The following is a 22742-nucleotide window of genomic DNA, read 5'->3' on the forward strand; positions in this document are numbered from 1 at the left end:
TTCACTTGTCTTTTACTGTAGTGAAGCTCTCGGTTACATTTTGTTTAAAAAGTTTACAGAAGTGTTTTGGGACCATTTCCTGTGTTAAAGACACTATAAAACTACAACTAACCCTGTGCTGTACCTGTCCTGGGTGTGTTTGATGGGGACAGTGTAGAGGCAGCTTTACTCTGTATCTAACCCCGTGCTGTACCTGTCCTGGGAGTGTTTGATGGGGACAGTGTAGAGGAAGCTTTACTCTGTATCTAACCCCGTGCTGTACCTGTCCTGGGAGTGTTTGATGGGGACAGTGTAGAGGGAGCTTTACTCTGTATCTAACCCCGTGCTGTACCTGTCCTGGGAGTGTTTGATGGGGACAGTGTAGAGGAAGCTTTACTCTGTATCTAACCCCGTGCTGTACCTGTCCTGGGAGTGTTTGATGGGGACAGTGTAGAGGGAGCTTTACTCTGTATCTAACCCCGTGCTGTACCTGTCCTGGGAGTGTTTGATGGGGGACAGTGTAGAGGGAGCTTTACTCTGTATCTAACCCCGTGCTGTACCTGTCCTGGGAGTGTTTGATGGGGACAGTGTAGAGGGAGCTTTACTCTGTATCTAACCCCGTGCTGTACCTGTCCTGGGAGTGACTGTTGCTGATTCCAGTGACTAATCGGAGCTAATGCCCATTCTTGTTAATTCCCTCCTTCTCCCAAGTGACCATAGGAAACATTGACATTGTGTTCCAGAACATTCCGAACACTTGAGAACTGTGTTGGAACGTGTGATCCTCGAGTCTGTGGAATTTGTACTCCTTATATATTTGAGGTAAAGTGTTGACTGTCTCTGGGAGGAGCTCTGTATTTACTTCCTTTCAGTGCTTACCTGTAGATCAGTCTGCCCCGGTCCCTGGGATTCATCCTTCCCCATTCCCCAGCCTCAAACGCCTCCTCCGCTGCTGCCACAGCCTTATCCACATCAGATACCTGGGCCAGGGACACCCTGCAGATCACCTGGGAGACAGAGAGACAGAGAGAGAGAGGCAGAGAATGAGAGAGAAGCTGTGTCATGGGGAATGAGAGAGATTAAAGGAGAGAGCCAAGGAGCAGAGGGAATGAGATAGAGAGGTATTAAATCGAGGGCAACTCAATGAGGTTTCAGATAAAAAGGCTTTATTTCTAAAGCACCCGTTGACGATATATACAAGTCGGGTCTAACAATGTGGCTGTGTACCGTTCTGTCCAGCTCCGACTGACAATCCTTCCCCGACTGCCACCCCGGTAACCAATCCTGGGGGATCTAAATTTACTGCTGGAGTCTCCTGTCCATAGAATCCCTACAGTGCAGAAGAGGCCATTCGGCCCATCGAGTCTGCACCGATTCTCTGACAGAGCAACTTACCCAGGCCCTCAATCCCACCCTTTACCTATAACCCCACACATTTAGCACGGCCAATCCACCTGACCTGCACATCTTTGGACTGTGGGAGGAAATCAGAGCATCCGGAGGAAACCCACGCAGACACGGGGAGAACGTGCAGACTCCGCACAGACAGTGACCCAAGCCGGAATTGAACCCGGGTCCCTGGCGCTGTGAGGCAGCAGCGCTAACCACCGTGCCACCGTGCTGATTCCTTATATCAGACATTCCTCTCCTCCTCAGGTGATCACATATTTACTGATGTGACATCCTTGCATCTCGACAATAAAGGAGGTCGCTCCTGTCCTTTCCACGATTTTCCCAGCCACCCCCATGCTGATCCAACTGCAGATTCTGACCAAGACTAAAGCCACATCTCTGAAGACTCTGTCCCTCTCCTTTGAGTGGATTCTCCTCTTCCCCCGCTCACCCCCGCTCCAATGCTGACCCTCTCCTGACCCGGGTACACGCCCTCACACTCGATTGGCTCAGCTTTCCACCTCAACATGCCAGAGGGTTCGACTTGGCCATGTGGCCCTCATTGGAACACCCCCTTAAAGGGGCCACGCTACCACAGTCGAGAAAGAGATAGAGGACAGGGAATAAGAGAAAGAGCGAGAATGAAGGAAAGAGAGAGAATGAGATAGCCAGCAGGAGGTGGGAAGAGGGAAGGAGTGAATGAAAATGGAAAGCGTGAATGTGGATTTTCTCTCCTGAACATATAGTAGAACTCACGGAGCCATCTGTTGGGTTGATGGAGTTATACCACTTCCCTCCTTCTGTATCTACAAACTGCCCATTGATGAAGGCCTGGTGAGGCATTCGCAGAGTCATGTTGTTAATGTTCATCTCAACCTGTCATTCAAAAAGCAGCAGCGAGTTATACACAAAGATTATCACTTTGGAACACTCGATTAGATACCGTAACTCTGCTTGGTCAATAAATACCCAACACTTGCAGAAACCCACCCTCACCCACGACTAACAGAGCCACCGGCAGAGTCGCTGTTTGCTGCATGTGAAATATTCACTCAGCCATTGTAGGGCCATGACCCTCCAACTCTAACTTGTGAGATATCAGACCCTGGTTTGCAAATCCAAACTTTACTGACTACATTTCCTTTGAGGGTCATTTAGAAGTGAAACCAACTCAGTCCATACAGCCTTCTGGGAATAACCCCAATCATTCCTTACCTAACAAAGATCAGAAGTTATTCACAGACCCCTATTATTCCACAGTTTGTATATTTTAACTCACTTTGTACAAGAGAGAGTGGAGAGGAGATTTGATTGAGGTGTTCAAAACCCTGAGCGGTCTGGACAGTGTGGACAGGGAGTGTGGGCGGCGCAGTGGCACAGTGGTTAACATTGCTGCCTCGCAGTGCCAGGGACCCGGGTTCAATTCCCAGCTTGGGTCACTGGGTAAGTGTAGAGTCTGCATGTTCTCCCCGTGTCTGCGTGGGTTTCCTCCGGATGCTCCGGTTTCCTCCCACAGTTTGAAAGACGTGCTGGTTAGGGCGCGTTGACTCGAACAGGCGCCGGACTGTGGCGACTAGGGGATTTTCATAGCAACTTCATCGCAGTGTTAATGTAAGCCTTACTTGTGACTAATAAATAAACTTTTTAAAAAACTGTTTCCAGTGATGAAAGGATTGAGAACGAGGGGGCACAGATTTGAGTCAGTTTACAAAGAAGCGATGGAGACACGAGGCAAAACATTTTACCCAGTGAGTGGTTAAGATCTGGAACACACTGCCTGAGAGTGTCACGGAGCCAGGATCAAGCATGGAACTCGAAAGGAAATTGGATTATTATCTGGATAGGAATAAGGTGCAGGATTACAGGGAGAAGGTGGGAGAATGAGACTCAGTGAAATGTTCATTTCGAGAGCTGGCATGGATTAGATGGACTGAATGGTCTCCTTCAGTGCTGCAACAATTCTATGATTGTAAGTCTGACTTTCTTCAACTTCAATGCTGATCAAGTCTCTCTTTTCCACCATCTTCCCTTCGATCCCAACAGAGTCAAACCCTGTGTCCGCTGCCCCTCAATTTACCTCATTTCAGAACTATTCCCTCCAATCCCAGCCTTCCCCACGGGTTTCTATTTTAAACAGCCAGGGTTCTTATTCCTGATCACTGTCCAGTGATTCCTATTGGTAAACCCCTCGGTGCTGATCATGTTAAGAGGGTGCTGTGAAAGGTGTGGCCTTGGGCACAGGGAGATTGCAGGGTGCAGCATGAGGCCATTCCCCTTGGAGAGATTTAAAGGTGAAAGTCAATGGGTGGAGAATCTCCATTGTGAGACCAAAGCCATCAAAATCTCAAGAGAATCAGCAGCAGCATTGCAGAAGAGAGATATTAAAACATAGGATCAATAAAATGGAGAGTGGGATTGGGCAGCGTAGAGTGAGGTGAAGGGAGTGGGATTAAACTGTAAGGAGTCAGGAGAGAGTGGGATTGGACCATGCAGAGTGAGGAGAGAGTGGGATTGGACTTGGACTGTATTGGACTTAGTTAATGGTAGGGTGTTGGGGAGAGTTACAGAACAGAGATCTAGGGGTACAGGTTCATAGCTCCTTGAAAGTGGAGTCACAGGTGGACAGAGTGGTGAAGAAGGCATTCGGCATGCTTGGTTTCATTGGTCAGAACATTGAATATAGGAGTTGGGACGTCTTGTTGAAGTTGCACAAGACATTGGTAAGGCCACACTTGGAATACTGTGTACAGGTCAAGTCACCCTATTATAGAAAGGATATTATTAAACTAGAAAGAGTGCAGAAGAGATTTACTAGGATGCTACCGGGACTTGATGGTTTGAGTTATAAGGAGAGGCTGGATAGACTGGGACTTTTTTCTCTGGAGCGTAGGAGGCTGAGGGGTGATCTTATAGAGGTCTATAAAATAATGAGGGGCACAGATCAGCTAGGTAGTCAACATCTTTTTGCAAAGGTAGGGGAGTCTAAAACTAGAGGGCATAGGTTTAAGTGAGAGGGGAGAGGTACAAAAGTGTCCAGAGGGGCAATTATTTCACGCAGAGGGTGGTGAGTGTCTGGAACAAGCTGCCAGAGGTAGTAGTAGAGGCGGGTACAATTTTGTCTTTACAAAGCATTTAGACAGTTACATGGGTACAATGGGTATAGAGGGATATGGGCCAAACGCGGGCAATTGGGATTAGTTTAGGGGTTTAAAAAAAAGGGCTGTAAACCTCTATGAGTCTATGTTTGGAGTGAGTGAGGAGAGTGGGATCGGACTGTGCAGAGTGAGGGAGAGTGGGATTGAACTGTGCGGAGTGAGGGAGAGTGGGATCGGACTGTGCAGAGTGAGGGGGAGTGGGATTGAACTGTGCGGAGTGAGAGGAGAGTGGGATTGAACTGTGCGGAGTGAGGGGGAGTGGGATCGGACTGAGGTTGGGTGGATTCAGTCTGAGAGATCACAAATGGACTGAGCTGGTGATCTTGTGTTGTCGATGCTACCCTACCCTCCTGCGATAATTCCACCGTGACATATAGATTGTTACTGTAAACTCTACACACGTAATCTATCAGCAGCTCCTCCTCCTCATCTTCCCCTCGGAGTTTCCTCACGAGCATCTGCGTCAAGTCTTCAAACGTGGTGGCCATGTAGACATCTTCATTCTGCAGCTGGAGACCACAACACTTCAACTTAATCTCTTCCACCAACCTGCGGAGAACAAGAACACCTTCTGTTCATTGGTCACAAGAAGCAGGGGTTAGTCCACCGTGCTCCATCCAGCCTGCTCCACCATCCAATAAGATCATGAGCTCCCACTCCATTTTCCCACCCACTCCCCATAATCCCTTGGCCAGGATGTTATGGCTGCCAAGGGGGGTCTCTCCCCAACTCTCGGCAAATGCGACAGGCCATTTAAATTACCATTTACTTTGGTGGGACCATAATATCTCACCCAGGAAAGGAGGGCCATAAAATCCTGGCCCTTAATTCCCTGAGAGACAAAAATCTCTCCATCCCTGCTTTAAATTATTCAACAATGAATCATCCACAACCCTCTAGGTATAGGATTCCAAAGATTCACAACCCTCTGAGTGAAGAAATTTCTCCTTCTCTCGGTCCTGAATGGTTAGCTCCCTTATCCTGAGACTGTGCCCCCGTGTTTCAGATCCCGACCAGCGGGAACAATCCCTCAGTGTCCACCCTGTCAAACCCCTTCACAACCTTGGATGTTTCAATGAGATCCCCTCTCATTCTCCAAAACTCCAGAGAATATAATCCCAATTTACTCAGCCTCTCATCGGCACGGTGCCACATCCCCGTGTCTGCGTGGGTTTCCTCCGGCTGCTCCGGTTTCCTCCCATAGTCCAAAAGACAAGCTGGTTAGGTGCATGCTAATTCTCCCTCAAGTGTACCCGAACAGGTGCCGAAGTGTGGCAACTAGGGGATTTTCACAGTAACTTCATTGCAGTGTTGATGTATGCCTACTTGTGACACTAATAAATGTTAAATCATAGCACAACCCCCTCATCCCAGGGAACAATCTGGTAAACCGTCGCTGTACTGCCTCCAATACAAGTCTATCCTTTCTCAAATACTGAGACCAAAACTGCACACAGTATTTATTCCAAGTGTGGTCTCGATAAAACCCAGTACAACTGCAGCAAGACTTCGATATTCTTAAACTCCAATCCCTATGAAATAAAGACCAACATGCCTCTGGCCCTCCTAATTGCTTCCTGCACCTCTATGCTGATCTTCTGTGTTCCTTGTACAAACACAGCCAAATCTCTTTCAACATCAACACTTACAAGTTTCACACTAAGATAAAGGCAAAATACCATGGATGCTGAGTTAAAGGGGAGGCGATGGCCTAGAGGTATTATCGCTAGGCTATTAATCCAGAAACTCAGCTAATGTTGTGGGGACGTGGGTTCAAATCCCGCCTCGGCAAATAGTGGAATTGGAATTTGATTAAAAGAAAATCTGGAATTAAGAATCTACTGATGGCCATGAAACCATTGTCGATTATCAGAAAAACCATCTGATTCACTAATGTCCTTTAGAGAAGGAAATCTGCCATCCTTACCCGGTCTGGCCTACATGTGACTCCAGAGTCACAGCAATGTGGTTGACTCTCAACTATCTTCTAAGGGTAACTAGGGATGGGCAATAAATGCTGGCCAGCCAGCGACGCCCGTGTCCCACAAATCAATAAAAATAAATAAATCTTAAACAGAAAATGCTGGAAAATCTCAGCAGGTCCGACAGTATCTGTGCAGAGAGAACAGAGCCAACGTTTCGAGTCTGGATGACTCTTTGTCAGAGCTGAAGTTTCACATGTTTTAAAAAAATATTCTGCTGTTCTAACAACCAAAGTGAATAAATTCACATTCCCCAATATTATTCTCCATCTGCCATCTTGTTCTCACTCACTAACCCATCTATATCTCTTTGCAGCCTCTCTGTATCCTCCCCACAGCTTACCTTCTCACCTAGCTTTGTATCATCAGCAAGCTTTGATACATTACTCTCTGTCTCGTCACCTAAATTATGAATATAGATTGTAAATAGCCGAGGTACCAGCAGTGACCCCAGCTGCACTCCACCATTCACTGCCTGTCAACAAGAAAAAGCCCTGTTAATGTCCACTCGGCTTTTGAACTGTTAACCAACACCCTTGTGTCTCTTTGTATAACTTGGTGTGAGATTCTGTCGCATTGATTTTTTAAAATTTGATTTATTATTGTCACATGTATTAACATACAGTGAAAAGTATTGTTTCTTGCGCGCTATAAAGACAAAGCATACCATTCATAGAGAAGGAAAGGAGAGAGTACAGAATGTAGTGTTACAGTCATAGCTAGGGTGTAGAGAAAGATCAACTTAATGCGAGGTAATTCCATTCAAAAGTCTGACGGCAGCAGGGAAGAAGCTGTTCTTGAATCGGTCGGTACGTGACCTCAGACTTTTGTATTTTTTTCATAAGAACATAAGAACTAGGAGTAGGCCATCTGGCCCCTCGAGCCTGCTCCGCCATTCAATAAGATCATGGCTGATTGTTTTGTGGACTCAGCTCCACTTACCCGCCCGCTCACCATAACCCTTAATTCCTTTACTGTTCAAAGATTTATCTATCCTTGCCTTAAAAACATTCAACGAGGTAGCCTCAACTGCTTCACTGGGCAGGGAATTCCACAGATTCACAACCCTTTGTGTGAAGACGTTCCTCCTCTTCCATTCTTTCGTCCACCTTCTTCCTTTCCCGACGGAAGAAGGTGGAAGAGAGAATGTCCAGGGTGTGTGGGGTCCTTAATTATGCTGGCTGCTTTGCCGAGGCAGTGGGAAGTGTAGACAGTCAATGGATAGGAGGCTGGTTTGTGTGATGGATTGGGCTACATTCACAACCTTTTGTAGTTCCTTGCAGTCTTGGGCAGAGCAGGAGCCATACCAAGCTGCGGTACAACCAGGAAGAATGCTTTCTATGGTGCATCTGTAAAAGTTGGTGAGAGTCGTAGCTGACATGCCAAATTTCCTTAGTTTTCTGAGAAAGTAGAGGCGTTGTTGGGCTTTTTTAACTATAGTGTCGGCATGGAGGGACCAGGACAGGTTGTTGGTGACACGGCTGGGATATTAACAGTTACAATCTAAGTGTAAGTTGCATAGATGCAAGTTCAAGCACAGTTCAAGGAAGCTTGGCACTGGAACCAGAATCCAGTTTACAGTTAGCTGCTGAGATTATCATTCAGCTGGAAATAGGGCACTCTGACAAATGATTTAGCAAGAAGCAAATTATACAATTTTATAACCTTTGGAGTTTTAACCTCAATGTTTATCATTCTCCAGTATCGATACGTCCAAAACTTGTATTCCGCAAACTCTGTGTTGAAAACCTCTTCTCTGTCAATAATTGGTCCATTTAACTTGACCCATTCCGTTGTGAGCATCACTTGTGGACAGAGCAGCATTTACTGCCTTGAACCATTGGCGCATTGTGTAATATAACTGAGCGGTTCGGTACAGAAGGCAGTGAAAGGTCACCGTGCTGGTGTGAGGACCCGAGTCACATTTTAAAAATGTATTTGTTCATGGGTTGTGGCTGTCACTGGCTGTGAGGGCGAGTTATTACCAGGGCGGTGTGAGGGGGAGGGGGATTACCTGGGGCGGGGGGGGGGGGATTACCTGGGGGGGGGGGGGGGGAGGGGGGGTGATTACCTGGGGCGGAGGGGGTGGTGGAACGGGCGATTACCGGGGGGGATGTGACGGGGGGCGGGGGTGCGCTGTTGCCTGTGGGGTGGGGGGTGGAACAGGCGATTACCGGGGGGGATGTGACGGGGGGGGGGGATGGGGGGACGCTGTTGCCTGGGGGGGTGGGGGGGTTTGGGGACAATGGGCTATCTATTACCTGACCACATCCATTGATGCAGCTCCTGACTTGAAGAAATCTGTTGAATCGACAATTTCCTCCACATTGGATAGGATGCCTTTCCAGATAATCTAAACCAAACAGAACACGGAGAAAGATTCCACATCACACGGAAGCACAGAGACAGAGTTCCACACGGCGCCTTCAACAATCAGGCAACTTCTCAGAAAAAATCAACTGAAACTGGAACAGTTTGTAAACATTAATTTGCAAAAATTTTATGTAGATCAAGGGGTGGATTTCAGTGCCAGGAATGAAAGAAAACTAATATTAACATCAAACACTCCCAGGACAGGTACAGCATGGGGTTAAATACAGAGTAAAGCTCCCTCTACACTGTTCCCCATCAAACACTCCCAGGACAGGTACAGCACGGGGTTAGATACAGAGTAAAGCTCCCTCTACACTGTCCCCATCAAACACTCCCAGGACAGGTACAGCACGGGGTTAGATACAGAGTAAAGCTCCCTCTACACTGTCCCCACCAAACACTCCCAGGACAGGTACAGCACGGGGTTAGATACAGAGTAAAGCTCCCTCTACACTGTCCCCATCAAACACTCCCAGGACAGGTACAGCACGGGGTTAGATACAGAGTAAAGCTCCCTCTACACTGTCCCCCATCAAACACTCCCAGGACAGGCACAGCACGGGGTTAGATACAGAGTAAAGCTCCTTCTACACTGTCCCCACCAAACACTCCCAGGACAGGTACAGCACGGGGTTAGATACAGAGTAAAGCTCCCTCTACACTGTCCCCATCAAACACTCCCAGGACAGGTACAGCACGGGGTTAGATACAGAGTAAAGCTCCCTCTACACTGTCCCCATCAAACACTCCCAGGACGGGTACAGCACGGGGTTAGATACAGAGTAAAGCTCCCTCTACACTGTCCCCCATCAAACACTCCCAGGACAGGCACAGCACGGGGTTAGATACAGAGTAAAGCTCCCTCTACACCGTCCCCATCAAACACTCTCAGGACAGGTACAGCACGGGGTTAGATACAGAGTAAAGCTCCCTCTACACTGTCCCCATCAAACACTCCCAGGACAGGTACAGCACGGGGTTAGATACAGAGTAAAGCTCCCTCTACACTGTCCCCATCAAACACTCCCAGGACAGGTACAGCACGGGGTTAGATACAGAGTAAAGCTCCCTCTGCACTGTCCCCATCAAACTCTCCCAGGACAGGTACAGCACGGGGTTAGATACAGAGTAAAGCTTTCCGACGTCTTCAAACTGCTGGCGGGAATTCCGATGCCTGGGCCGCAAAATTAGGATTCCCGAAGGGCATGAGGTCTATCAGGATTCACCCAGCCTGCACCACCGGTCCCGATGGAGTTCCTGCCCAGAACCAGCGGGAACCTGATAACGTCACATTTATCTACGTTGCACTGCACCTGGCCAGGTATTTTCCACTCACTCCCCTTGTCGAAATTACCCTGAAGCCTCAGAACAGAATATGCAGAATGTACAGGCTGAAATCGATCATTTGGCCAATTGGCCTGAGCTGGTGTTTGAACTCGAGGAGAGTCAGGGGAAATATGGGGATCCAGTGGGAGAATGGGGTGGGGTCATGGAATGGTGGAGGAACAATGTGGCCACTCCTGCTCCTATTCCTTATTCTCTTCTACTCCGTACGAGCCTCCTTCCTCACCTCTTTAACTCACACACCATCCCTGTCTCCTTCTGTTCCTCTCTTCCTCCTGTTTATCCAGCTTCCCCTTAAATATATCAATAATATTCACTTCAACCACTCCCTGTGGGAGCGAATCACACATTCTCCCCACTCTCCATGGGAGTGAGTCCCACATTCTCTCCACTCCCTGTGGGAGTGAGTTCCACATTCTCCCCACTCTCCGTGGGAGTGAGTCCCACATTCTCCCCACTCCCTGTGGGAGTGAGTCCCACATTCTTCCCACTCCCTGTGGGAGTGAGTCCCACATTCTCCCCACTCCCTGTGAGAGCGAATCCCACATTCTCCCCGCTCTCCATGGAAGCGAGTTCCACATTCTCCCCACTCCCTGTGGGAGCAAATCCCACATTCTCCCCACTCCCTGGGGGAGCAAATTCCACATTCTCCCCACTCCCTGTGGGAGCGAATCCCACATTCTCCCCACTCCCTGTGGGAGCAAATCCCACATTCTCCCCACTCCCTGTGGGAGCGAATCCCACATTCTCTCCACTCCCTATGGGAGCGAGTTCCACATTCTCCCCACTCCCTGTGGGAGCAAATCCCACATTCTCCCCACTCCCTGGGGGAGCGAATTCCACATTCTCCCCACTCCCTGTGGGAGCAAATCCCACATTCTCCCCACTCCCTGTGGGAGCAAATCCCACATTCTCCCCACTCCCTGTGGGAGCAAATCCCACATTCTCCCCACTCCCTGTGGGAGCAAATCCCACATTCTCCCCACTCCCTGTGGGAGCAAATACCACATTCTCCCCACTCCCTGTGGGAGCAAATACCACATTCTCCCCACTCCCTGTGGGAGCAAATCCCACATTCTCCCCACTCCCTGTGGGAGCAAATCCCACATTCTCCCCACTCCCTGTGGGAGCAAATCCCACATTCTCCCCACTCCCTGTGGGAGCAAATCCCACATTCTCCCCACTCCCTGTGGGAGCGAGTCCCACATTCTCCCCACTCCCTGTGGGAGCGAGTCCCACATTCTCCCCACTCCCTGTGGGAGTAAGTCCCACATTCTCCACACTCCCTGTGGGAGCGAGTCCCACATTCTCCACACTCCCTTTGGGAGCGAGTCCCACATTCTCCCCACACCCTGTGGGAGTGAGTCCCACATTTCCCCACTCCCTGTGGGAGCGAATCCCACATTTTCCCCATTCTCTGGGTGAAAACGTTTCTCCTGATTTACTTACTCGGAGTTCCTCTTTGACCTTTTCCTCCTCTTCGGTTAACTCCAGGGAAGAACTTTCTGAAGAGTCAAAGTACTTGGAGGCTGGGATCATTTTGCCATCTTCAAACTGGAGATTCTTCACCAAAAGCTGAAAGAAAGCCACATGTTGGTGAAGAATTGTCACTCTCAGAGGATGCTGCTGCTTATATTTAATGTAGACAGAATGCAAAAACTAACAACAGCATCCCAGCTGCCCATTCACCCTCACAACCATTTACCCTGTCAGATTTCACATTTAAATCTCTCAATCTGATAATATAGCAGAACCGTTTCTGATGAAGCAGGACTGAGAGTTTGAACTGAAGCTTCATTACCATTTTACCATCATTCCCAGAGAGTACCAGGCCGTTTCTGCAAACAATGGCGGGAGCGTGACCTCCTGGGATGTCCAGTGGCTGGCCCTGGGGAGGGGGGTTACTGAGCAACGTGGAACCAAAGAATGTCAGCTTCTGAAATAGAAGAGGGAAAAATTATTCCAAATTTTGAAACAAACCCACAAGAAAATAAAGAGGCCATTCAGTCCCTCCACACTCTCACATTCTCCACCCCGCCCCCTGCCCCGCCCCCCCCCCCCCGCCGGCCGCCCCCGCCCCCCCTCCACACTCACAGCTTCTCCACCTTTTGCCCCAGTCTCCCAGCTCTCCCCCTCTTGCCCCCACTCTCACAGCCCTCCCCCTCTTGCCCCCATTCTCTTGCCCCCACTCTCACAGCCCTCCCCCTCTTGCCCCCATTCTCTTGCCCCCACTCTCACAGCCCTCCCCCTAGCCCTCCCCCTCTTGCCCCCACTCTCTTGCCCCCACTCTCTTGCCCCCACTCTCACAGCCCTCCCCCTCTTGCCCCCACTCTCTTGCCCTCCCCCTCTTGCCCCCATTCTCTTGCCCCCCCTCTTGCCCCCACTCTCTTGCCCCCACTCTCACAGCCCTCCCCCTCTTGCCCCCACTCTCTTGCCCCCACTCTCACAGCCCTCCCCCTCTTGCCCCCACTCTCACAGCCCTCCCCCTCTTGCCCCCACTCTCTTGCCCCCACTCTCACAGCCCTCCCCCTCTTGCCCCCACTCTCTTGCCCTCCCCCTCTTGCCCCCACTCTCTTGCCCCCACTCTCACAGCCCTCCCCCTCTTGCCCCCACTCTCACAGCCCTCCCCCTCTTGCCCCCACTCTCTTGCCCCCACTCTCAGCTCTCCCCCTCTTGCCCCACTCTCTCAGCCCCCACTCTCACAGCCCTCCCCCTCTTACCCCTCTCTCACAGCTCTCCCCCTCTTACCCCCACTCTCACAGCTCTCCCCCTCTTGCCCCCACTCTCACAGCTCTCCCTCATCCTCCCCCTTCTGGTCTCACCCCAGCCACCCCCCTCTCAGCTCTAACCCTCCACCCGCCCCCCACACTGTGGGGCTCAGGGCAATTTTCAAGCCTCAGTTTTGTGCTTCTGTCTGTGGTTCTTACACCATGGATATGTGGCTTTGTAATCCATGACCAATAGAATCAGAGAATGGCTCGAGGGGATAAGGAGGCCACTCGGCCTCTTGTATCTATGCTAGCTCTGTGTCAGAGTAACTCAGCTAGCCCCACCCACTGCCTTATTATCAAACTCACCAGCATCTCTCCAGATGTTTGTGCAGTTTATGATTGAAAGCCTCAGTTGAATCTGCCTCCACCGCGTTCCCCGGCAGCTCCCAACCACTCGCTGTGTGAAAATGCCTTTCCTCACATTGCCATTGGTCTTTTAGCCAATCATTGCCTTTTTGATTTGATTTGATTTATTATTATCACATGTATTAGTATACAGTGAAAGTAGGGAGGCCATGGAACCTTTAGTAGGGAGGCCATGGAACCTTTACAGATTAAAGGGGAGGAGGTGCTCGCTGTCTTGAGGCAAATCAGAGTGGATAAATCCCCAGGACCGGACAAGGTATTCCCACGGACCTTGAGGGAAGCTAGTGTTGAACTTGCAGGGGCCCTGGCAGACATATTTAAAATGTCAGTATTCACGGGTGAGGTGCCGGATGATTGGAGGGTGGCTCATGTTGTTCCGTTGTTTAAAAAAGGTTCCAAAAGAAATCCGGGAAATTATCGGCCAGTAAGTTTGACGTCGGTGGTGGGCAAGTTATTGGAAGGTGTGATAAGGGATAGGATCACAAATATTTGGATAGACAGGGACTTATTAGGAAGAGTCAACATGGCTTTGTGCGTGGTAGGTCATGTTTGACCAATCTATTAGAGTTTTTCGAGGAGGTTACCAGGAAAGTGGATGAAGGGAAGGCGGTGGATGTTGTCTACCTGGATTTCAGCAAGGCCTTTGACAAGGTCCCTCATGGGAGGTTAGTTAGGAAGGTTCAGTCGCTAGGTATACATGGGGAGGTAGTAAATTGGATAAGACACTGGCTCAATGGAAGAAGCCAGAGAGTGGTTGTGGAGGATTGCTTCTCTGAGTGGAGGCCTGTGACTAGTGGTGTGCCGCAGGGATCGGTGTTGGGTCCGTTGTTGTTTGTCATCTATATCAATGATCTGGATGATAATGTGGTAAATTGGATCAGCAAGTTTGCTGATGATACAAAGATTGGAGGTGTAGTGGACAGTGAGGAAGGTTTTCAAAGCTTGCAGAGGGATTTGGACCAACTAGAAAAATGGGCTGAAAAATGGCAAATGGAATTTAACGCAGACAAGTGTGAGATATTGCACTTTGGAAGGACAAACCAAAGAAGAACGTACAGGGTAAATGGTAGGACTCTGAAGAGTGCAGTTGAACAGAGGGATCTGGGAATACAGGTACAGAATTCCCTAAAAGTGACGTCACAGGTGGATAGGGTCGTAAAGAGTGCCTTTGGTACATTGGCCTTTATAAATCGGAGTATCAAGTATAAAAGTTGGAGTGTTATGGTAAGGTTATATAAGGCATTGGTGAGGCCGAATTTGGAGTATTGTGTACAGTTTTGGTCACCTAGTTACAGGAAGGATGTAAATAAGGTTGAAAGAGTGCAGAGAAGGTTCACAAGGATGTTGCCGGGACTTGAGAAGCTGAGTTACAGAGAGAGATTGAATCGGTTGGGACTTTATTCCCTGGAGCGTAGAAGATTGAGGGGAGATTTGATAGAGGTGTATAAGATTTTGATGGGTAGAGATAGAGTGAATGCAAGCAGGCTTTTTCCGCTGAGGCTAGGGGCGAAAAAAACCAGAGGGCATGGGTTAAGGGTGAAAGGAGAAAAGTTTAAAGGGAATATTAGGGGGGGCTTCTTCACGCAGAGAGTGGTGGGAGTGTGGAATGAGCTGCCGGATAAAGTGGTAAATGCGGGGTCACTTTTAACATTTAAGAAAAACTTGGACGGGTTCATGGATGAGAGGGGTGTGGAGGGATATGGTCCAAGTGCAGGTCAGTGGGACGAGGCATAAAATGGTTCGGCACAGACAAGAAGGGCCAAAAGGCCTGTTTCTGAGCTGTAATTTTCTATGGTTCTATGGTATTGTTTCTTGCGCACTATACAGACAAAGCATACCGTTCATAGAGAAAGAGAGAGTGCAGAATGTAGTGTTACAGTCATAGCTAGGGTGTAGAGAAAGATCAACTTAATGCGAGGTAAGTCCATTTTAGAGAGTTTAAAGAGTTAGGGTGAAGTTTTAGAAATATGGAAGGAGAGTAAAAGATTGAATTAGAAGGCATGCTGGGCACAGCTTGTAAGGGGTCGCCTCACTCCGGTGCCATCTTGGGGAAAAAAAGGTATTTGTGCCCTCAGCGCTTTGTCTCTCCACCAATGGGAACAGTTTCTCCCCATCCACTCTGACCAGACTCTTCAACACAAACAAGAATAACTGATTCGCCAGGCTGCGCTTTGAGAAATCCAGGAGGTAGCGCCGAGGTTTGCTCTTCATCAACCATTCAGGAACCTTCCTGCTAACACGGTGAGCGAATGGTGGTCTTCTCAAAGGAAAAGGGATTCGAGGACCTGGCTCCCTTCCCCGCTCCATCTTTCTCTCAGTCACACCTTGTTAGCGCAGTAGGCAGCGTGATAGTCTCATAATCTGAAAGTCATGAGTTCAAGCCTCACACAGGGCACTTGTTTTGGGGCAGCACGGTGGCACAGTGGTTAGCACTGCTGGTTCACAGTGCCAGGGACCCAGGTTCAATTCCCCACTTGGATCACTGTCTGTGTGGAGTCTGCACGTTCTCCCCGTGTCTGTGTGGGTTTCCTCCGGGTGCTCCGGTTTCCTCCCACAGTCTGAAAGACGTGCTGGTTAGGGAGCATTGACCCGGACTGTGGCGACTAGGGGATTTTCACAGTAACTTCATTGCAGTGTTAATGTACGCCTTACTTGTGACTAATAAATAAACTTTACTTTTAATTTTTTACTTTGCACGTGGCCTTGCCAATACCTCGATGCTTTTCCTGAAGTTTGAGACACTCTATTCGGATTATTCACTCTGCCACGATTGCAGGACTTACATGTCCATTAACCTCTGCCCAGGCCCCAGGAACCTTGTCGTTGCCGCGAATCCAGTTGTGAAGGGCCTCCGCTGGCTGGTCCCAGTTAATCTGGACAGAAAAACAATGCTTCAGACACATGTCCCCTGGGCAGCCAATCATTAACACCCATTCTCTGCCTAAAACCCCAAAGTCCCACTCACACAATCTCAGTGCAATCACTCAGCTATATTTACACCCAATCCAGCAACACTTCAAATTTAACAATCTTATCCCGTGTTCAAATCCCTCTGTGGTCTCATTCACCTCCTTCAGTGTAATCTCCTCCAGAGCTAGAACCCTCTCAGATCGCTTTACATATCTCAACATTGGGTGTGAGGTCAGTTCTTCACAGGTTACACTCGTGTGAAGCACCTTGGGGTTGCTAAGAGGGAAAAGGCACTACACAAATGAAACAACTTGGACTCAGTGCCTCGGTTGAGGGAAGAAATAGTCAGTCAGCGTTTCAATAATTCCTCATTCTCCTGCTTACTATTAGGAAATGTATAAATCTATAATACTCCTGTGTTACTGACTGTATCTGTACTGATGTTAATCCAGCTCCCTCACACTGTCACTCAGTAACCCCTCTCCACCCAGCACCTTGTGTTACTGACTATCTGTACTGATGTTAATCCAGCTCCCTCACACTGTCACTCAGTAACCCCTCTCCCCCAGCACCCTGTGTTACTGACTGTATCTGTACTGATGTTAATCCAGCTCCCTCACACTGTCACTCAGTAACCTCTCTCCCCCCAGCACCCTGTGTTACTGACTGTATCTGTACTGATGTTAATCCAGCTCCCTCACACTGTCACTCAGTAACCTCTCTCCCCCCAGCACCCTGTGTTACTGACTGTATCTGTACTGATGTTAATCCAGCTCCCTCACACTGTCACTCAGTAACCTCTCTCCCCCCAGCACCCTGTGTTACTGACTGTATCTGTACTGATGTTAATCCAGCTCCCTCACACTGTCACTCAGTAACCCCTCTCCCCCAGCACCCTGTGTTACTGACTGTATCTCTACTGATGTTAATCCAGCTCCCTCACACTGTCACTCAGTAACCCCTCTCCCCCAGCACCCTGTGTTACTGACTGTATCTCTACTGATGTTAATCCAGCTCCCTCACACTGTCACTCAGTAACCTCTCCCCCCCAGCGCCCAGTGCCAGTTTACTTTTTGATGTTGCAAGCACCAACAAGATTATTTCAAAGAGAACGATGATCGGGGAAATGAAGGAACTGGATTTTACTCATTTGTAACCAAAAGATTTCATCACCTTTGCATTTTCTTTCTTCTGAATTCCTTCATAAGTGACCCCCTCAGTGGGCTGGATGATTCTCGGAGCCTTCCCGTCCGCAATGAGCTGCACAGATTCCACCTGTGAATGGTCAAACACGGTGAGGGATTGTTGCAATTGGACCCCCGCTCCCTCTGTCTGAGCAGCCAGGAATATCCCCGTGGGTCCGGCTCGGCACTGAGTGGACAGTTTGCTCTCCCAACTCCAACTCAGCAATCTGGAGCTTGAGCACGTAACCCGGGCAGTCCGTCCCACTGCAGTACGTGGGACGTGCTGCACAGTTCAAGGTGCTGGGTGGGGTTTTACAGCCTTACTCAAGCGAGACCAGAAATTCCCACCCAAGGTCAACGGACATTTCCGTTGTCCGCCCCTCGCCCGCTTGGATTCCGTGGCGGTAGAATTCTGGCGGCTGTCTTTGAGATAAAACATTAACTAAAGCCACATCTGAATTTGTCACCCAACATGAAAGAACCCTGCAACTGGAAGAAAGGTGACACGGCGGCAGTGGTTAGCACTGCGGCCACACAGCGCCAGGGATCCGGGTTCCACTCCTGGCGGCACGGTGGCACAGTGGTTAGCACTGCGGCCACACAGCGCCAGGGACCCTGGTTCGATTCCCGGATTGGGTGACTGTGTGGAGTCTGCATGTTCTCCCCGTGTCTGCGTGGGTTTCCTCCGGGTGCTCCGGTTTCCTCCCACAGTCCAAAGATGTTCGGGTTCGATGGTTTTGATCATTGTAAATACAAGGAGTTACGGGGATAGGGTGGCTGGAGGGCCTGACTGGGATGCTTTTTCAGAGAGTCAGTGTAGACCTGATGGGCCAAATATCCTCTTTCTGCACTGTGGGGACTCTGTGGTTCGAGTTCTGAGCAGGAATGTTCTCACTGGTCTCCTGGCCAATATTTATCCTTAACTCAACATGGTTAAAACAGGTTACGTGTCGTTATTTCATTGCTGTTTGTGGGATCAAACACACAGGTTCGGAGAAGGCCATCCTCAAACCAGCTCCGCCATTCACTAAGATCATGGATTCAGCTCCACATTCCCTCCTACCCCCAATAACATCGGACTCCCTTGTTGATCACAAGTCTATCGGAATCTGCCTTGCTGGGATCTTGCTGTGCATAAATTGGCTGCTGCTTTTCCTGCCTTACAATATATCAGTCTCTCATATCTATCTATCACAACCTGTTTCCATTTTACTCTTGCTCTCTCTCGGTATATTTTGGATAATGTTGATCTAACATTGCGAAAAGTGGTTACACCATCCTTTTAAAAATTCATTCATACAACGTGGGTGTCGCTGGCTAGGCCAGCATTCATTGCCCATCCCTAATTGCCCCTTGGGAAGGTGCTGGTGAGCTGCCTTCTTGAACCACTGCAATCCCTGAGTGTAGGTACACCCACAGTGCTGTTAGGGAGGGAGTTCCAGGATTTTGACCCAGTGACAGTGAAGGAACGGCGATGTATTTCCAAGTCAGGACGGTGAGTGACTTGGAGGGGAACCTCCAGGTGGGGGTGTTCCCAGGTATCTGCTGCCCTTGTCCTTCTAGGCTGTGTTTGTGGGTTTGGAAGGTGCTGCCTAAGGAGCCTTGGTGAGTTGCTGCAGTGCATCTTGTAGATGGTACACACGGCTGTCACTGAGCGTTGGTGGTGGAGGGAGTGGATGTTTAGGGTGTTGGATGGTGTGTGTCAGGACCTTACCATGGCCTTAATCCCTTCCGGGTAGAGGAATCGGTTGTATAAGGTGTTGATGGTATCATCAGGAAATACTTCACATTCTCTCTGCATGAGAATGGGACCTGTATCCAAACCATCGTCAGCCCAGAAAATACTGAAGCCTGCTTTCGTATCTCCATGTATCAGAGTCCTGGAAAGAAACAAATGCAAATCAGGTAATTTACCAAACTGTGTTGATTTATAAAGTGCAGCGCTAAACACTCCTGATCAGGAAAGTCCACAGTCCAATCCAGTCAATGCCGAGATGCGTTCCGGGTGTCAGTGGGTACTCCAACTGAGTTCCTGCCTCTGTGTTCGAAAAGCAGCTCTGAATACTGATAAGAGTGATGGCCCATCTGGGGAGTGCAGACAGAGCCATGTCCATAGCACCATGGGGTGTGGTCAGCTATACAGGGATACAAGGAAGACTGGAAGAGCAATAGTGATTGGTGATTCGATAGCTAGGGTAGCAGACAGGCGTCTGTGTGCCTGCAGACCTGAACCCAGGATGGTGCGTTGCCTCCCCGATTCCAGGGCTAAGGATGTCACTGAGGGAGGAGGGTGAACAGCCAGCAGTCGTGGTCCACATTGGTACCAACGATGTGGGTAGAAAGAGTGATGTGGTCCGGTGGGACCACAGGGATAGGGCAGCTCAGGAGCAATCTTGAATTTTAACTTTGAGCGCTCTCCCTCATGCATGTTGAACAAGCTTGAATAAAGTGTTTTGTTTATTTTCTGCACAGTCTCCGAGACTCAGTCTGTTCGCTCCCTCCAACTAGTGACATGCGACCGCTCAGCCTATCTTTTACTATCTTCCCAGTACTTCCCCTTTCACCCTGGAGACAGTTGGCTTGATGTACAATTCAAGATTGTTTCTGAGCTATTGTGTTCCCAGGGTTCTTACAGCTTTTCCTGTCACAATGTTTATCGATTCAGTCATCATCTCGGATTCTCATTTCTGCTTTTGTCACATTGTCCTATCTCCATTGTCCAATAGGATTTTATCTTTAACTGTTCTCTTTTTCCTATCCAATTCATTACAAGTAGCTTCTAACATTTCACCTGTGGATATCAATTACCACAGTTATCACCACTTTGTCCATTTCCCTGATGCTTGATTCGTTCTCTGGTGGCAGTGGACCCTATGCTTTATCTCCAGACATTGTGCGCTCATGGTAAATGACCCCAGCCGTACAGCAAAGCATTCCTTCATTTAGAACATGCCAGGTACTGTCTGCAACCTCACCCTCCTCTGATTGGAAAATCTCCTCTTTTAAAGCCACATAGGACTTTTTCTTCCATGGTTTTCCCACACTGGCCCTTTAATCTTTCATCCTGTTATTGACTTTTTGCCAGTCTTCTAACATTCAAAGTGTGAGGAGCCACAGTTTTTCTCCTTCGTCTTTACGATCTTTTCTCAATGTTCTCGATCAGACAAAATCCCATCTCATCACCAAGTTTCTTTCTGGAATGTCCTGACTACGTTCGGGGTTGTGGATTTTTAATAGCAATAAAAGCTGTGGTTTGCACGCGCAGATTCAATCTAACACACGACGGGTTTTATTGAAAGAGGTGTTCTCTGCTCTGCACAGAATACAAAACTGAAAGTAAAGTAGCAGGCTGTGCAACACCCTAATGACATCACCATCAAATCATGTGATCGGCTCTTAAAGTAACCTGCAACCCTTTTAAATATATCCTTCTTAAAGAATAGCACCAAGAGTTAATCACAATTCGCCAGGTGAGATCGAAGGCAAGGTTTCCTGTAGGCTGCACGGTTGTGAAAAACCAGAAGCCCCCACGTACACGAGACCACCGCCTTAAATTACTGCAGAAAAGTTAAAGGTGTCGCAGATTTACAGGAATCACCCGCTCACTCCACCAACATATAAGGCTCGAAGGTTGGTTGACAAAGCCTTGGCATTGGTCAGCATCACTTACCAGTTGATAGCGGAGGCTCCCCTATGTCTGGGCAGTATGGATGGATGGTAGATGATGGACCCATGCTTGGGGAAGTCAATCACTTCCATCGGAATGAATTGGGAGCAGAAAGGCAGCACGTTAAGCTCTACTCCGAGACTGGCGTACTCGCTCACTACTTCTGGAATCGCCTTCCCTTTCACCCGCCAGCGGGCATACTTAAACAAGCGAGTGCCATCCTTCGCACCTTCAGCAGCTGGCGGAGAAAATGTGACAAAGATTACTAAAAACAAGGCCCAGCATTCATTGCCCATCCCTGGTTTCCCTTGAGAAGGTGGTGGTGAGCTGCCTTCTTGAATCGCTGCAGTCCATGTGGTGTAGGTACACCCACAGTGCTGTTAGGAAGTGGAGGAATCATAGAATCCCTACAGTGCAGAAAGAGGCCAACCGGCCCATCGAGTCTACACCGACTCTCCAAAAGACTATCCCACCCAGACCTCCTCTCTGCCCTATCACTGTGACCCTGTGCACTTACTATGACTAACCCACCTAACCTGCACATCTTTGGACTGTGGGAGGAAACCAATGCAGACACAGGAAGACGATCACCTATGGCCGGAATTGAACCCGGCTCCCTGGCACTGTGAGGCAGCCGTGCTAACCTGCTAACCACTGTGCCACTGTGCTGTCCCATTGCAAGTCAGGGTGATTTGCAGGAAACTTCCAGGTGGAGGTGTTCCCAGGTATGCACTGCCTTGCCCTTCTGGCTGGTAGCGGCCACAGGTTTGGAAGGTGCAGTCTGAGAAATCTTAGTGAGTTGCTACAGTGCACCTTGTGGATGGTTCACGCGGCTGCCTCTGTGCGTCGGTGGTGGAGGGAGTGAATGTTTAAGGAGGCGAGTGGGGTGAGACAAAGATAACTGACATCAAGACGTGGTCAGACAGGAGAATTTGCAATTCTGCACAGTGCTGAGAGGCTGTTTTAGATGTTGAATGGAGGCCGTGTCGATATTCTCAGGCAGATGTAAAGATCCCATCGCTAATATTTGAAAAAAACAGGAACAAAATACAAAATAAGGGGTAAAATTCTTAAACGGGAGCAGGGGCAGAGGGAGCTGGTTGTATAGATTATTGAAGGTGGCAGGACTGGTGGAGAGAGCAGTTAATAAAGTAAATAGTATCCTTAGCGCTATTGATAGAGGCAAGGAGACCAGGAGCAAGGAGGTCATGCTGAATTCATACAAGACACTAGCTACACTTCACTCCTGAGGGACTGTACCTACCCCGAGAGACCACACCCACAGAGAGACTGTACCTACCCCGAGAGACCACACCCACAGTGAGACTGTACCTACCCCGAGAGACCACACTCACAGAGAGACTGTACCTACCCCGAGAGACCACACCCACAGTGAGACTGTACCTACCCCGAGAGACCACACCCACAGAGAGACTGTACCTACCCCGAGAGGCCACACCCACAGACTGTACCTACCCCGAGAGACCACACCCACAGAGAGACTGTACCTACCCCGAGAGACCACACCCACAGTGAGACTGTACCTACCCCGAGAGACCACACTCACAGAGAGACTGTACCTACCCCGAGAGACCACACCCACAGAGAGACTGTACCTA

At 49.2% G+C, this 22742-nt stretch overlaps 1 protein-coding gene across 1 annotated transcript in view; it reads right to left on the minus strand.

The window, feature by feature from the left end:
• Nucleotides 1-22742, minus strand: part of aldh1l1 (aldehyde dehydrogenase 1 family, member L1) — a 49412-nt gene that overhangs the window by 19673 nt on the left and 6997 nt on the right. The window contains exons 3-12 of the mRNA XM_078210009.1: nt 21127-21361; nt 19171-19336; nt 17446-17547; nt 16146-16235; nt 12027-12161; nt 11675-11800; nt 8770-8861; nt 4928-5075; nt 2128-2247; nt 859-986 (exon numbers count right to left, since the gene is read on the minus strand). Coding sequence (XP_078066135.1) covers nt 859-986; nt 2128-2247; nt 4928-5075; nt 8770-8861; nt 11675-11800; nt 12027-12161; nt 16146-16235; nt 17446-17547; nt 19171-19336; nt 21127-21361 — 1342 coding nt within the window. The remainder of the gene's footprint in view (nt 1-858; nt 987-2127; nt 2248-4927; nt 5076-8769; nt 8862-11674; nt 11801-12026; nt 12162-16145; nt 16236-17445; nt 17548-19170; nt 19337-21126; nt 21362-22742) is intronic.

This window comes from Mustelus asterias, chromosome 3, assembly GCF_964213995.1.
Source record: "Mustelus asterias chromosome 3, sMusAst1.hap1.1, whole genome shotgun sequence".
Taxonomy (NCBI): domain Eukaryota; kingdom Metazoa; phylum Chordata; class Chondrichthyes; order Carcharhiniformes; family Triakidae; genus Mustelus; species Mustelus asterias.